The sequence below is a fragment of the Myxine glutinosa genome, chromosome 3, assembly GCF_964187855.1.
Source record: "Myxine glutinosa chromosome 3, kmMyxGlut1.1, whole genome shotgun sequence".
Classification (NCBI taxonomy): domain Eukaryota; kingdom Metazoa; phylum Chordata; class Myxini; order Myxiniformes; family Myxinidae; genus Myxine; species Myxine glutinosa.
In genome coordinates this window covers 188,096,216-188,112,276 of record NC_136263.1, presented here as the reverse complement: position 1 = coordinate 188,112,276, position 16,061 = coordinate 188,096,216, and the positions used below count along the sequence as shown (strand labels likewise).

At 46.2% G+C, this 16,061-nt stretch overlaps 1 protein-coding gene across 2 annotated transcripts in view; it reads right to left on the bottom strand.

The window, feature by feature from the left end:
- DHX9 (DExH-box helicase 9) overlaps positions 1–16,061 on the bottom strand; it is a 101,162-nt gene that overhangs the window by 15,047 nt on the left and 70,054 nt on the right. For both annotated transcript variants that reach the window (XM_078774875.1, XM_068109648.2), the window contains 6 exons: positions 8,448–8,521; positions 7,079–7,231; positions 6,821–6,981; positions 5,002–5,113; positions 4,631–4,792; positions 1,676–1,803 (listed from right to left, as the gene is read on the bottom strand). In XM_078774875.1, the coding sequence (XP_078631001.1) occupies positions 1,676–1,803; positions 4,631–4,792; positions 5,002–5,113; positions 6,821–6,981; positions 7,079–7,231; positions 8,448–8,521 (790 nt within the window). The remainder of the gene's footprint in view (positions 1–1,675; positions 1,804–4,630; positions 4,793–5,001; positions 5,114–6,820; positions 6,982–7,078; positions 7,232–8,447; positions 8,522–16,061) is intronic.

Genomic DNA, 16,061 nt, shown 5'->3' with positions numbered 1-16,061 from the left:
GTGTTTCACACTGAATGAAAAACGTAAAGGTAGAGCATGGCGATTGTAATATATGACAGATATGACAGATAAACGATATGTTTGGCATGAACGGCATATAAATCAAAATGACGGTGTATGGAGAGTCAGCCGCCGTACGCCGTAATGACATCAGACGTAATCGCATCACCCTGTCATGTGACCAGATCCTCAGCTCTGATTGGTATACGTTTGAGGGGACATACATACATACGGATGGACAAACACTGTTATAGATGGCTTTGCCCAATGGGCTACTCCGTAAAAATTATACAATGAAATGAATGAAAGTAAAAACATCATTATTCCTCTCAGGGTAAACGATGCAAATTTGTTATGAACTTTTGTGTCTGTGCATGCGTTTGTGTCTCCCGTTTCTGGCTGTCACTTCCCACGCTGCGTTTCAAAAGCTGCCGATTGGTTATTTTGCATTTTCATTTTTCTTGATGCAATATCATCAGTCACTTTATTTTTATTGTCGCTTTCAGTAATGTTTGAAACAAACACAAATCCCAGCCCCCCCCCCCCCCCCCCCACCTCCTGCCACAACCACAAATCCTCAACTTCCCCCTACCAACATCAAGGCATCAATCGTTAATTTTGCGATGTATTCTGGCATCTGTTTCATTCTTGTTGGTTATGAAAACGTTCCAGAATAAACGGTATGGTTTTGAAAGGCGTCACTCTATAGTAGCTTTTAAGCATATCATTTTGTACACAATGATGGGGCAGCCATTTTTCCCCCGTGCCATCCCTACATATGGAATACTACAGTGCTCCATTTTATATGGAGTACTACAGCATGTATTAACCACCGTTTAGAGGCCATTTTTCCCCGCAAAGCGGGGGTTGGCCTTTTCGGGGACCGTGGTTGTTGTTGTTTTTTGGTCCCCTTTTTGAAGCAATGTTTTACGGCCGGATGCCCTTCCTGCCGCCAACCCTGTTTGTCGCCTTTTTACGATAAACAGGGAATTACCAGTGTACTGGTACTCAATTAGCCGACCTCGGAAGGATGACAGGCTGAGTCAACCCCCGTGGCGTTAATTCAGCGATTGACCGGGATTCGAACCCAGGATGTATACATACTACAGCATGTATACACACACAAATCAAACCCCCCAATTTGATGAGGTACCAGCAAGCACAGATCGAGTCCCATAACACTTCCTGCATGACCTGTTAGCAACAAGTGTCGTTTGCCACACGAACACCGTCTATGCCCTGCTGATCACAAGTTAGGACGTTTGCAGTTGGGAATAATACATTTAATGAGGAACGCACTGGCCCGAGATATGACGACGCTGACGCCATGCACATAAATTATGTCGACATCACCTCCAAATTAGGATGGCGTCCGTGTGGCCCTCAGATCTTTCATAGTTTCATAGAAAGACTGTTCATGCTCTCAGTCACCTTGCTCTCAGTCACCTTGCTCTTCAGTGAGCCTTGATCTTGCAGAGCAATTTTATTTTCATTTACAAGATTTTCCTTGAGAGGGTTAAATAATAATATAAAATTGCTTCAGTTCTAAATCAAATAATAATCTAAGAATACAATTCCTCAACTACAATACCCTTAATCTGTTACGTTATCAATCCCAAAACAAATTGCATTCATTAACGATACAAAACCGGAAACCCATGTCATGGAAACTGACCGTCAGGAAAGCCTGCATTGCTCAAAATATCCTTCAACTGAACCTTCGCTTCCCAGGTCATACGCAGGCTACTCATGTGCAAGCGTTTCTGCTCGCAGAAAGCTATTTCAGCGTCCTCGCACTCCATCCTGCGAGCACAGGCAATGCAGTCAATGGAAAGTTGGGAAGTTTTCATCAACGTCAGAAGCAGCTCGTCAAGCTGCTGCCAGAATTCTAAAAAGGCTGGGAAAGAAAGCTCTCAATCTAGAGCTTGATCTATTCATACTGGACACAAGAAAATGCCAGCCACACTGAGCAACTTTAGTGGAAGCAAAACATGGTAAATAAAAATCACAAGAAGGATCACTATCGATAAACATTATACTATTAATTTGCAATTGGTCACTGGCTTTGACACCAATACGATTTTTTATTACGACCCTAGGCATCAAAAAGCTACATATGTCAAACAAACGGTTTCAAAAGGAGCACCTCGTGTTCTTCTGCAACATTTAAAATTCAAATTTCATCAGATTAAAATTAAAAGATTAAAATTTAAAATTTAAATTCAACAACATTTAAAATTGCATCAGATGTGGTAAAAAATATGCGAAATGTTGATCTCAGCTTGCAGGTTCGATGACGGAAGAGACCATTTGCATTTTTGACAACATTCCTACCACGTTTAGAATCCCGTGCAGGTACAGGCAACTTACTAGTTTTTGAAATTCAACTAAAGTTTGCATAAATACAAATACAAGAATTGAGGTGGGGGAAATTGACTTAAAAGGGGAGGGAGAGGGGTGGGGGAAGCGAACGAAAAAAACGAAAGACTTTTTTCGAACGAAAAAACGAAAAACGAACATGTTAAAGTAGATATCTAGGACGATCACCAAGGGTAAGCCTCCCCTGGCACCCACGATTCAATGATAGTCATTTTTCTTTTTTTCGGACCACAATATGACCTTGACCTTCAACATTTAGGGATGGAGTGCAAGTTAAGAAAATGTGTCCCCATCAGGTATCTATCGAAAAAAAAACGCCATTAAAACCAGAAGAACATTATTCAAGGTATAATCAAAAAGGTGTTTTTTGTTAATTAGGCCACGATTCAAAATAAATTCGGTCAACGACACAAAACAATAATTTTCAGGTACACAACCTCAGTGCAGGTCCACTGTTATGATGCAAGAACATCTTTGAAGACCGAGCGGTCTTTGAGAATCTGCATTGGCAAAATTGAGAGATGACAAAGAGAAACGCATTTTTTTTTCTGACGGCCATTTGACCTTGGCCTTCAACCCGGAGGGGTGTGATGTAATTAGGGCATGACCTTAAAATAAGGTCATGTTACTCCAAGGTCCAAAAAAATGATATCAATCCCACATACCTTCTATTCAGATTATTGATGCAAAGTTTAATTCCAAAAGCCCCAGCCGGCCACAAGATACAGCTCGGATATTGCCAAAAAAATAAAAACAAAATACCTAAATGGTGGTTTAGTACTCGAGGGACCTAAGAAACTGATTTACCATTAAAACTGGGGGCACCGATTGTATAAACAAACCCTTAGTCAGGGCCCTTAGGGATATTTTGGTTCAAATTCTTCCAAAAGCATCAAATTTGGCGCAGATGTTGCCCATGCCATACTCTCGATTTTTGACGGGCGCCAAGGGCGGTATGATCCGGGGACCATACCGGTCCATCCCGCCATGTCACCTGACCTATGACGTCATAATTAGGATATGCATCCAATCACATGGCGTACTATAAGTGGTCAAAGTTCAAAATGAATCGATCGAAAAATGAAGGCAGGGATCCATTTTTAAGGTTTTCATAAAATCCCATAAGGACGCCAGGTCACATGACCTATGACGTCATATTTATGAGATGTATACAATCATGTATACATGAACCCGGATCATGATCGCACAAAAATTAAACACAAGGATATGGCATACAGTTCATAAAACATCAAAATCCGTACCTTTGTAATTAGACTGATGAACTGCATATGCCTGAAAATTAGGAAATAGACATGTAAATATTTCCTCTAATTGTCAAAAATAAGGTCAGAGTTCGATTACCCAACCCAGAAACATAAAATGGTGAACCTCGCGTAAATGTTGACAAAAAACTCAAAAACCGACATGTTTGACTCAAAAATGACCTTTAAGATGATCTTGAGGGTTGACCTTGACCTCAAATCATCAAAATATCATAATTGGATTCCTCGACCTCGAAAACCCCTGAAAAGTGGTATCATACATGATTCCAACCCTTTTGGTTATTTAACTGATTTTCCTCTAATCCGGGTGGCGGCCATTTAGTATTTCGCCAATATTGGGCCCCGGGGGGGGGGGGGGGGGGCGCCCGTCTTGGCGCCTGTCAAAAATCGAAAGAGTATGGCATGGGCAACATCTGGGCCAAATTTGGTGCTTTTGGAAGAATTTGAACCAAACGGCCCCAAAATATCCCTAAGGGCCCTGACTACCTACAACAGTTATAAGCAAATTGATATGTGTTGGCAAATTGATATTCGATTCCTGGTATGGGAATGTAATTTTCCCACACATCAATTTAATTATTTAATCCTGTCATTAATCGAATTGCTTCACAACACCCCCATTGGTGTTTATAATGGAGGACATGGATTTTTTTCCCCCATTGGAAGAAGACCCCCTCGTGTTCAGGCCGTAGGTGCTCCTATGGTTGGCAGCGAGTGCCCTGGATGCAGTGACAGAGAGTGGCAATCATAATGTGTGGGAAAATTACATGCTCAGTCAGGATGGCAGAGCACTGGTATGGTTTTCCAGAGGACCTGGGTTCGATTCCTAGTCTGGCCATGTGATTTTCCCACATATATCAATTTAATTATTTAATCTTGTTCATTAATCTAACGGTTATAAGCCTCCCTAGCTGAAGTGTGAACAAACGGAATGTGGTGCTGTCCAGCAAGGAAACATCATCCCTCACCTTGCATTGTTCCATGCCTGAAAAACAGCGAGCAAAGCCAAATGGTCAGAGTGCCGCGAGCCAGCGAAGTTGCGGTGGATGAAGCCCAGTCGTCGCCCTTCACTGATGAATGGCTCCGGGAAACACGTGGCAGAAGCAATGGATGACACCGCATCTCCAATTCTGTTGAGAACCAAATGCCAAGTAAAGGATTGTCACCGATTCCTGGGTTAGGAATTCTGACCTTTGCACAGCAAGCTCAGTGTGTCTCATGATATTTTCTGAGCAAATCTATTTCCTTTAAAGCCAAATTGAATTTGAAAGAATTGAGATCCATACCATTACCTTAACTCCAAACCTATCCCATCCACTATCTCTAATCCAATACTCACTGAAAAAGGCATCCAAGAAGTATCATCTTCCCAAGCCGTGGTTCTATTGGAAGCTTGGCAAGGATGCGTCCCAGTGGGGTAAGTTCATCCATGGAATCCAGTGCAGACAACTCTATAGGGTACGGAAAGAAAGACGAAAAAGGAAATTTTCCATATGTATGTGTTCATGCATGCCTGAAATGACAAGAACAAAATGGCTGCCCAATCTCCACCAAATTTTGCAAACATACTGGGGGTACCGAGAGTCGCCTTCAAAAAGTATTCACACCCCCTGATGTTTTTTTTTCACATTGTGTTGCGTTACAGCCTGAATTTAAAATGGAATGAATTGAGATTTTTTTTGTCACTGATCTATACATAAGACAAAGTGGATTTTTTTTAAAATATAATTTTTTACAAAACAATAAAAAAATGAAATGCAGAAATATCTAATTTACAAAAGTAGTAAACCCCGAGTCAATATTTTGTAGAAGCGCCTTTGGCAGCAATTTCAGCTTCGAGTTTTCTTGGGTATGTCTATCAGCTTTGCACATCTGTATTTGGGGAGTATCTCCCATTCTTCCTTTCAGACTTACTCAAGCTCTGTCAAGATGGATGGGTAGCGTTGGTGAACAGCAATTCAAGTCTTTCCACATGATTCTCAATGGGATTCAAGTCTGGGCTTTGGCAAAGCCACTCATGGACTTTCACGTTCTTGTTCTGAAGCCATTCCAGTGTTACTTAAAATGTATGCTTGGGATCATTGTCCTGTTGGAATGTAAATCTTCACCACAGTCTGAGGTCTTTTGCTCTCTGAAGCTGGTTCTCCTCAAGGATTTTCCTGTATTTGTCTCCATTCATTGTTCCCTTGATCCTCACAAGTCTCCAAGTCCATGAAGCTGAAAAGCATTCCCATAGCATGATGCTGCCACCACCATGCTTCATGGTACAGATGGTGTTAGATGGATGATGAACTGTGCTCGGTTTCCGCCAGACGTAGTACTTTGCATTCAGGCCAGAGTTCAATTTTTGTCTCTTCAAACCACAGAATATTTTTTCTCATGCTCTCTGAGTCTTTCACATGCCTTTTTGCAAACTCCAATGTGCTGACATGTGCCTTTTTCTCAGGAATGGCTTCTGTCTGGCCACTCTCCCATGAAGCCTAGATTTGTGAAGTGCTGCAGACCAAAGCACAGAAAGAGCATCGGGTGCAAGCCCAGAAAGGAGGTGGTAGAAGACAGAGACCACCGACCTGTCTGCGATGGGAAAGTGATAGGTCCAAAGACTCAGCCTCAGCGCAGGATATTTAAATGATTTTGAAGGATCCAAGAAGCATCAAACTCTTAGGAAGGAAAGACTGAAAAATTGGAAAATGGTGCATTGGGTGGAGGGAATGGGGAAAGGGGTGGGGTTAACATGGATATAAAAGATCATGGTTTTAGATGGGGGTAATCTTAGATGATGGTGAGCAGCTGTCGCGAGGACCTGGAGGGATGAATGAGATTGAAGAGTGTGGGAGTCGATTCCACAAGCGGGGAAAAAAGAGAGGAACGAATGAGTTCCTCCTTTGGAGGAAGGAGAAAGTTAGGTACACGATGTATGAACATGCAACATCGAAGTAAGCAGTGATCCTGGATTTTGGTGACATCAAGTCAAGACAAAAGAGAATCAAGTCAAGGAGTTTCCTCGAGATACTAATCACAGGTACATTATCTGGCTTGTAGGTAATCCATCCACATATATGGACTGTGAAAGTATCTCCAAGTTAAATGTGTAAAAATGACCAAACAGATGTCACATTTTATTTCAGGTAAAAAGGCATTGTTCACCATAGTCTTACCACGAAGCGTATGCTCAGCTTCAATGACAGCATCCATGGGAGGGGGCTCGATTGCTTTTGCCAGGAACTGTCCAATAGAGCCAAGGCGGAGAAGCTTGATTGTGAGAGAAACCTCATGCAGTGGAGTCCGGAATATCTCTGCCGTCATGTGTTCATCCAGCCTATGCCGGAGGAAGGAGGAAGGAAGAGATATGAGGTTTGAACATGCAACGTTGGATTATGTGGAGGCAGAGTGGATATCTCGACATTCCTGCGTACCTTTCGTAACGAGCTTTACTGCAAAGATGGAAGCAGAAGCCTGGGCGTACGCGACCAGCACGGCCACATCTCTGTTCGATGTTTGTCTTGGATGCCCAGACAGTCGCATAGTTTGTCATGTTGTTGTGGCTCGTAAACATCTTTACCTTTTGTCTGTAACAGAGCCAGGATATCACTCCGTCTTGCTCCTTACACTTCAAACTGTTTTTGAAAATAAGAACTCCGGAAGTTGGTTACAAAATTCATTCTGAAACTAATGGCTGGTTAAAGAGTTACAAAGTTTCTTCAACAAGCATTCTGAGTATTGCGCTGCAATACATGTCCCCTCCCGGCAGTCTGTCGTCCGGAAAACTGTTGGGGAAATTACCAAAGTTCAAAGTGCCATAACTTTGTCAAAAATGATCGAAACGTTGTGAAGTTCGAACTTGATCTGTAACTTATCATAAGGAAACCATGTACCAAGTGTGAAATCATTAGCATTGAGAGTTTAGAAAAAAAGCCTGGAAAACTGTTCTTTGCATGACGGACTGACAGACTGACAGACAGACGGAGGGACAGAGTGCAAACATATAGTCGCGTACACCGGTAGTGGACTAATAATAGATATGTTCTACCAATAAATTAAACTAATTGCGACTTTGTACAATGATAAACAAATGCATCAAAATCTTGGTAGTAGACGTAGTAAACCTAACCATCAGGTTTACGAATACTCATTATTCCGTGTTTCAATGGATACTGAAACTTGATAGCTATACTCCACTGACACTCAAAACAAAAACAAGCTCCAGGTATCTGTGGATGACCTGTACAGAATTTTGAACGAGGAACTTTTTGGAGTTTAACAATGACGACAGCATGTAATACAATCGAGTGTCCTCAGTATGCAAGTGAAGGAAGAAGATTGGTGGTGGAAGAGGAGAGTCACTCACACATGGACATATAGACGAATGCATGAGGCATGATACAAGACTGTTAGATGAGCCAAACACATCCACAGAACTTGGGGGGGGGGGGGGGTGGGGGGGGAAGTGCTGTCACTTCTTGGGGCACTCTGGGTACCAGCGACGCCACAACAATGGCGTCGTCTTCTCACCACACTCAGCAGGGCATTTACGAAGGAGAAACTTCCTCCTCCCCGCCGATGCCAAACTAAGGGGATTGTCCGTGCTCTTATCCATTTCAATGCTGAACATCAAGCAAGGAAGCAGCATGTACCATTTATCGTCTTTGGTATGACTCAGCCTTGGTTTGAACCACCGACCTCCCAGAATGGAAGCGGACACTAAGCATTACACCACTGAGTCTGGTTAGAGATGACAGAAAACAAAAAAAGAAATTCAAACGGTATAATCAACAAGCAACATACTTGACAGAGTCGATAACGAAAACCACGTCGTTGATGGTGATGCTCGTTTCCGCAATGTTTGTTGAAAGAATAATCTAAGAGTGGGATGGAAGTGCAAACAAAAGGGCTCAGGGTTGTCATCCTGAGGCCTCTTTCTGAAACAGCAAATACAGCCATCATCATTTGTTTTTCAATGTTGTTTTCTGCAGTTATGATCAGTCCTGTCACACGAACATACGTACTTCGGTACGGAAAAATGAATAAGCAAATCTTTGTCCAAGTACATTTTACCAATGTCAGTCAGGAAACAGACTGAAAGGTCTTCAAGACGTACTAGTACAATCAATCGATCCCAATCATGATGTATCATGCTCCGTTACAGAGCGTCGGGGCTGTCGAAGCAGTTTCCTACCAAGGGATATACTAGGCGGTTTGCCATTGCCTTCCCAGTTAGGGCAAGAATTTGCAATTTGTTCAGGGTAACGGTGAAAGCTCACCTACTCTTCGACAAGGACATCACCGTGGGATTTATAACGTCCACCAACAGCAGACAGGATGCACAGCTTAACGTCCATCCTAAGGACGGCGCACACATTGATGAATCACCCTGCCAGTGAAACACCGGGATGACAGCTTACAGCTGTGTCGGGATTCAAACCCAGGCTAAATAGCTTAGAGGCGAGTGTGCGTACCTGTGGCACGTTAGGCCAGCTATGTACAATAAAATATTGGAGTTGGTCATTCAGACGTTTTGGGTTGGGTGATAAGGCCTGTGGTGATCGTGCCCCCCCCCCCCCCCCCCCCCACGTAACTTCCTCCTTTAATCACATGGATGGTAAGCAATCAAAAACGCCCGTGCACCAAAATTTATCGCAAGTAGAAATATTAAACCAATCGCTCCCCATTCCTCCATAGACACAAAGTTCTAAATCAGGTATTACAAAAACTGACCATGACACATGACGTCCATGTCACGCTTATAGCGATTAGATTTTGCTTCTCTTGTATTTCCAAAGTGAAAGTTTAAAACTAGCATGTGCACACATACAGAAAAAAGAAAACAACAACCAAAACTCCCTTGACCCTCCACAAACCCTGCCCGATCCACCTCTCCCCATCTTGTCATTTCTCAAATTTCAAAACGTTGCAAGTTTCTACAGAAACTGATATCGCAGGCAAACTTTTAATTAAATATATTGTTGCGGATATGGGATTTGCATCCATCCATATCCGCTTGTAAATATTCCCCTATTTCCTCAATACTTCCAAACTATCCCCAATCCCCCATTCCCTAGCCCCATTGTCTGTAAACAACACTCTGTAGACCCGACCTCCCCCTATTTCCCCCATTAAATGTCGTGCCCAGGTTCACCGCATCTCATGTAAGACAACTATAGGACATCTTGCTAGTTATTCTTAGTCTATGTCAGTTAAGGACTCGTTTCCATTAATTCTGACCCTTCGTTGCACCAGAATGTGATTGTATGGCACCGTTAGGAAGTTTAGGACCTCCCAATACCTCCCCGCAGCTCTTCCTCACGGTTCAGCAACAACAACAACAACAACGGCGGCGGCGTGCACAGGGAGTGCGCGTCCTCACTCCGGCTTGGTTGGTAGGGGGGTGTTGGGAGGGCATGAGGCCTTCCCAGCGAGCCGCCATCGAACATGTGCTCGACGGGGTTACCAAATAGGGGCTCCCTGTCAGCTCCTCGTCAAGGGCGGAGCCCGGTAACCCCCGCACCCAATGGGAGCGGCGGACCGGTCCCATCTGGGGCGGAGCCAACCAGCCGAGGGCGTGTCACTCCCCGCTGAGCATGCGCAGGAAGAGGGAGGTGACGTCAGATGCGCGCTGAGCTTGGAGAAAGAAAGACGCCACCTCCGAGCGCTGTGACACCTCCCCGCATCTCTGGACTGGACCGTGCTTTATCCTGTCCCTGAGCCAAGGTGCACCTTGTGCTATCGACTGCCTGTCCTTCCCTGCCATCAATGCCTGTGTAAGTCAGCCTTGTTCCGTTTGTCTGTGGTCTGTCTGGGGTAAGATAAGACTGTAACTAAGTGCCTATCTCTTCTGTGTCTTTTACCTCACTCTACCTTGTAATCTACCCCTTTTCTCCACCACTAATTATACCCTCCTCCGGAGGTCTTGAGAACTGTACCCCTTGCGTCGTTTCATTTATCCCAGTCGTTGTGTCCTTTCCAATCATTGATTTAGCGTAGTGCGATTTGGCCAACGTTCGGGTGGAATCGGGTGAGTTGGGGAAGAGTCGGGGAATAACTGTTAGGTCGCGGTAATACACCACCGCTCGGTCGAAATAACATCTAACCGCGATCCGTAACAATTGGTGTCGAGGAGTGAGATACGAGGCCCGAAGCGCGCTTAACGCGCTCAAAATTACAAGCAGTTGGAAATTGTTTTAGTGTAGCAGCATAGCAAACCTGTTGTGCATTTTGTGATACAAGCACCAAATTTGGTACACTAGTAGACTATCATATTATGAAAAGATCTGGATATTGGGCCATCTCAGATTCAGAGATTTGATTTTTGCAAGATTTCGATTCGATTGGGATCGAAGAGAACACCTTCTTCGTCTTCTGTACAGTGAAGTTGCCAGCCCTGAATTCTCTGGCTACATCTGGGTGCTTCATTGGGAGTGCAACCGTGTCCCTCAGGTGAACAGGGACCCACCTGGCATAGTGTGTGTGGTCTAAGGCATGGAACCATGGGACCAGTTCCGTCAGGGCATCAAGGTACATCGTGAATGAAGCCTGCCGCAGAGAACGCACGTAGACCAGTACCAACATCTCTAGTTCCAGCACAGTTGCCCAGTACTGAAAGTTGGGAATGTCTTCTCCTCTCTGGTGACACCAGTCTTCGAACTCAGGCAGGTCTTCTGCATCATCAGCATATGTCATACAGTGGCGTTCATACGCACGGCGTTGCAGGATGTGCAGTGCCGCTGCAGTGATTTTATGAGCTCTTCTTGTGCGGGTGACGTGGGCAGCTCGTAGGAAGGAGTCGGCCGTCCCTGGCGTTGCAATCTCAGCTTGCAAAATCTGCAAATCTTGCAAAAATCAAATCTCTGAATCTGAGATGGCCCAATATCCAGATCTTTTCATAATATGATAGTCTACTAGTGTGCCAAATTTGGTGCTTGTATCACAAAATGCACAATTCTTTTGAATATTTGGGCTAAGCCGCCCCACTATTTTGTTTTTAAAGGAAAACCCGAATTTTGAAAGTCGCGCTATGGCAGATCAAGACGGCTGGGTTCCGGTAGAGGAGAGTGAGGCAGGGTCGATCCAGGACCAAATTGAGGGACATGAGGAGAGCGAAGCAGTGAGGGCGGCAGGTTCGCAAGATGGTGCTCTCGCGCACGAGGTTGCGGGCGCGCAAAATGGCGCCTCGCACATGGCTACGGCGGCCGCACCCGCTGCACAAGTGGGAGGGATGGCCCAAATGCAGGCCCTCATGGAGCAATTTATGGTACAAATGCAGGCGTCCCTCAACCTGCAGAAGGACGAGATGAGGGCTAATAGTCAGCAATTGGGGAATCGGATGGATGCTCAGAGTGAGCAAATGAGGGCTGATAGTGAGCAAATGAGGGCTGATAGTGAGCGATTGGGGGGCAGAATGGGGGGCGAAATGGGGGAAATGGGGGAACGGCTAGAAGCTAAATTAGAGGGGTTAGACAATGGGATAGAAGGGGTGAAACATGGGTTAGCGGGGGTAGAAAACAGAATGGCCGCTCAAGAGAATCAAATGGAAGGGATGAAAAAGGGGTTAGAGGGGTTAGAAAACAGTATGGAAGGCAAATTGAGGGACATGAGGGACCAAGCGGAAAGGGAAGTTTAAAAAACTGGGGCAGCAGATAGAGGGGGTCAGAATGGGGGTAGAAACTAAATTGGATGCTCACAGGGAGGAAATGGAGCAGATGAGGGTGGCATCTGGGCAGGAGATGCAAGTGATGGGAGAAGAGATCAGAAGAGGTGTGAGTGAGGAGGTCGGAGGAGTGCGCGAGGAGGTGAGGCACTGTAAGGAGCGCATGGAGAAGGAGGTGAGAAAGGGGACTGTAAAATTGCAAGGTGGTATAGAGGAGTTGACGCTGGGAGTAGAACAACTGACAGTGGGACAAAAGGAGTTGGGGGACCAGGTAAAGAAGAACACAGCGGTAATAGAGGGTTTAAAATCGACACAGAAGGAGATGAAAAAGGACATAGGGGTAATTAAAAAAGAGTGTCAGACGGTACATGAGGACCTGACGAGGAAAATGAACAAGGTGGTAGAGGTGATGGAGGTTAAAGAGCGGGAGGTGCGGGAGCATATAGAAAAAAATAAGGTGGAGTTAGAGGAAGAACTTAAGGGGGCGCACGAGGAGATGAAGGAGGTGAAGCAGAAATTAGAAGAAGTGGAAGAAGGGGTGAGCAAAATTAAGAAGCGACGGAGAGAGGATAAGAAAGAGATAAAGGAGGAAGTAAAAGAATTGGTCCAAAGTCTGTGTTCGGATCGTGATGATGTGCTCATTAACCGGATGAGGGATTCGCAGGTGATGGAGGAGAAGCGAAGAGAAAGAGGACCCGGTGTAAGTGGTGACCAATATGGTCGTGCGTATGATGCGCCAGGTGATTTAATAAGCTTGGGGGTCGAGATAGACCCGGATGTTCGTGAGAGGCCAAGAGTGAGGTGTATGGCTGGTCCGGAGGGTATGGAATGAGGGTGCGAGCGAGAGGGTCCGGTGATGGGAGAGGTGCGAGGTGTGAGTGAGCAAGGTTGTGGTGGGATGGAATGGGTAGCGGGTTGCGGAAGTGTGACCCATGCATCGACACCAACAGGGGTAGTTTTTAGAGGGACAGGGGAGGCACGGGAGCCCCTTGGGGGTAATGTACTGTGGGGGCCCGGCCGGTTCGGCCCCGCGCTGACCCCGCAAGGGGCGACGCACGGGGTCCGGCAGGCGGGCAACGACTCACATACGAGGTGGTCCCACAAGGTCCCACTCGCGCCGTATGACGGTGGGTAAGGGTGGCATCCCTGCCACCCTTCCCATGAATGGGGCAAATGCACTAGATTATGGGGTGTATGGCAGTGAAAACTAGCCCGGGTGGGTTAGGATATTGTGTGTAGGGATCTAGCGAAGATGACATTAGGTAACGTTAAGGTTAGTTAGTGACAAGGATACCTGTAGTGGGGACGCAGGTAGAGTAGAGTGGATGATAATGACGAGGGAGCGCAATAGTTTAAAGGGACGACTGGGAAGCGCAAGTTTCAGAGGGGAGTAGTTAGATGAGATGATGCTGTGTGAGAACTGGACAGGTGTGTGGAGCAGTGTATGAGTAGTGAGTGTTGTGGATCAGCGCAAATGCGCTTGGGGGAGAGAAGGGTGCAGGCGGCACCAAGTATGAGAGCACAGGTGTGCAAGCACAGGTGTGTGGAATATATGGAGCAGAGAATGAGTGGTGTGGAGAGAGTTGGAGTAAGTGGTACGGAGTGGTGTGCATGGTGCGAAGGTGTGGATGGGGGAAGAGTGGACCCCTTTTCACGAGTACCCGGGGAGGGTAGTTTAAAGAACAGTTAGAAGGTATAGGTAAATTGTGGTTGGATATTGGCATTTGTGGTGCGGTTGCAGAATGGTATTGTGGATGGGTGCATTGGTGTGGTGAAATTGGCTGGTCGTGTGGCCTGTTAGTATGAGTGTGAATGGTTGGGCACTCCGCCACTGTTAGATGTCGGCCAGGTGAGGCCGCAGGTGGGCTCTGGGAGCCGTTAGTGTCAGTGGGTGCGCCTGAGGATCCCGGGTGTGGATCGGGCAGCCCGTGCCAGAGAGGGCACTGAGGAGGTGAGAGTGCGAGAGGGCCTTCCCCAGTTAGTTAGGTTAGGGTGAGGAGCAGGTGAGCTCGGTAGGCAACAACAGTGGTGGAGGTGTGCAGCTGGGCGGACCAGCTGGGAGCGTCACACGACCCAGCCACCGAAATTGTGCGGGGGCACCGAGTGATGAATCGGGGGAGTGAGACCCCAACTTGAGAAGCACCACAGTTTGGTCAATGGGAATTGGTTTTTAGAACCCATAGTGTAAGTTGGCCAATGGATTGGCAGGGAAAGACCCCGGGTAATGTAAAGTTGTTAAAGTCATTTAGGAAATAGTTAGGATTGATGAACCTGTCGCACCATACGCAGCCACTTACCTGAGGTGGTGATGATGACTCCACACCGGTGTTCCTTTGTTCTGTGTTGCAGGAAAGGAGAATTGCTGTGTGGATTTGTGAGACGCATCACGACGTGGATGAGACATTGGGGTGATTCCATCTCTCCCTCCTTAGGAGGGACTGATGATGAATTGGTGATGGCAAATTTTGATGTTGAGTTGGAGATGGCAAATTTTGATGAGAGTTGGAAATGGCAAATTTGATTGGTTAGGAGGGAGAGAAGACGAATTTGGTTTATGGGAGGAACGGGGAAGACAGTAGGGACGTTTGTTGATGTGTAAAGTAGATGTTTATGGGTAGTGTTGTGTTTTGTGGATACAGTAAGGGGTAAGGGAGGGGCAATGTAGGTTACCTGGTGGGGGGGGGTGGGGGGGGGGGGAGGGCGTACGGTAGGAACGTACCTGTCTCACCTGGTTCCCATGTGCCCCCAGTGTGCATTACCTTATATTGCTTGCACTTTTGTGCCCTTACCACCTTACTCACTTGTCTTCTTTTGTCTCCCACCTCCGAGGATCTGGCTTTGGGGCAGAGAGAGAGGAGAGAGAGGTGCTGGCTCCGCAGTTGTGGGCCTGTACTTCCGCTGCTTGCTGCCTGGATCGATACACCATATGGACCGCAATTTTTGTGGCCGCCCACAATGGACCGCAGTTCTTTTGCGGTCAAGCACCACCCGTGGATGGACCTCTGGGTCAACGTGGCACCTATGCCATACAGGTGAACCACTTTTAGTTGGCCCCCCTGACGGCCACAATTTAGAAATGGACGCGGTTGGCGCCTTTCTTTATTTCTAAAGAAGCCAGAAGGCCAAGTGCACTCCAAGAAGGCAAGACCAGCGGCAGAACATCGGCCGGCTGCGACACCACCGGTGACCATGGACACTTGATTGTGCCTTTTTTATTGAACACTTTATTGGTGCACCGGATGGTGCTGACTGTACATAATGGGGTGGTGCTTTTGGTGCTTGGAAGGGGTGCTCTGCACATTATTAAAGGCCGTAGGGCCACAGGGCACTCGTGGGTTGGTGTATCGATGCTGGCATGTGTGCTCTCCCTATGCATAACATCTGCATGTGTTCCTCAAAGAACAGGTCCTGGATCGTAGTGTAAATATCAGTCTTGTATAAATGATGCTCCCTACCGGCTGTATGTTTAGTTTGAGGATGCTTTCCGCGATTCGGTTATCCTGTGGGTGTGTTTCTGTTAGGAGAAGGGTGCAACGTCGCAGGGGGACATATTTACTCATTTGTGAACATCTGTAAAACTGTCGCACTCAGGGTTGAGTTAATAGTAGAGGGAACTACATCTGAGTGCCACACTAACGTAGGTAAAAATTTATCGGGTCGGGACACCCCGAGGTAGAGAAGGGTGCAATGTTGCGGATATGGGATTTGCATCCATCCATATCCGCTTGTAAATATTCCCCTATTTCCTCAATACT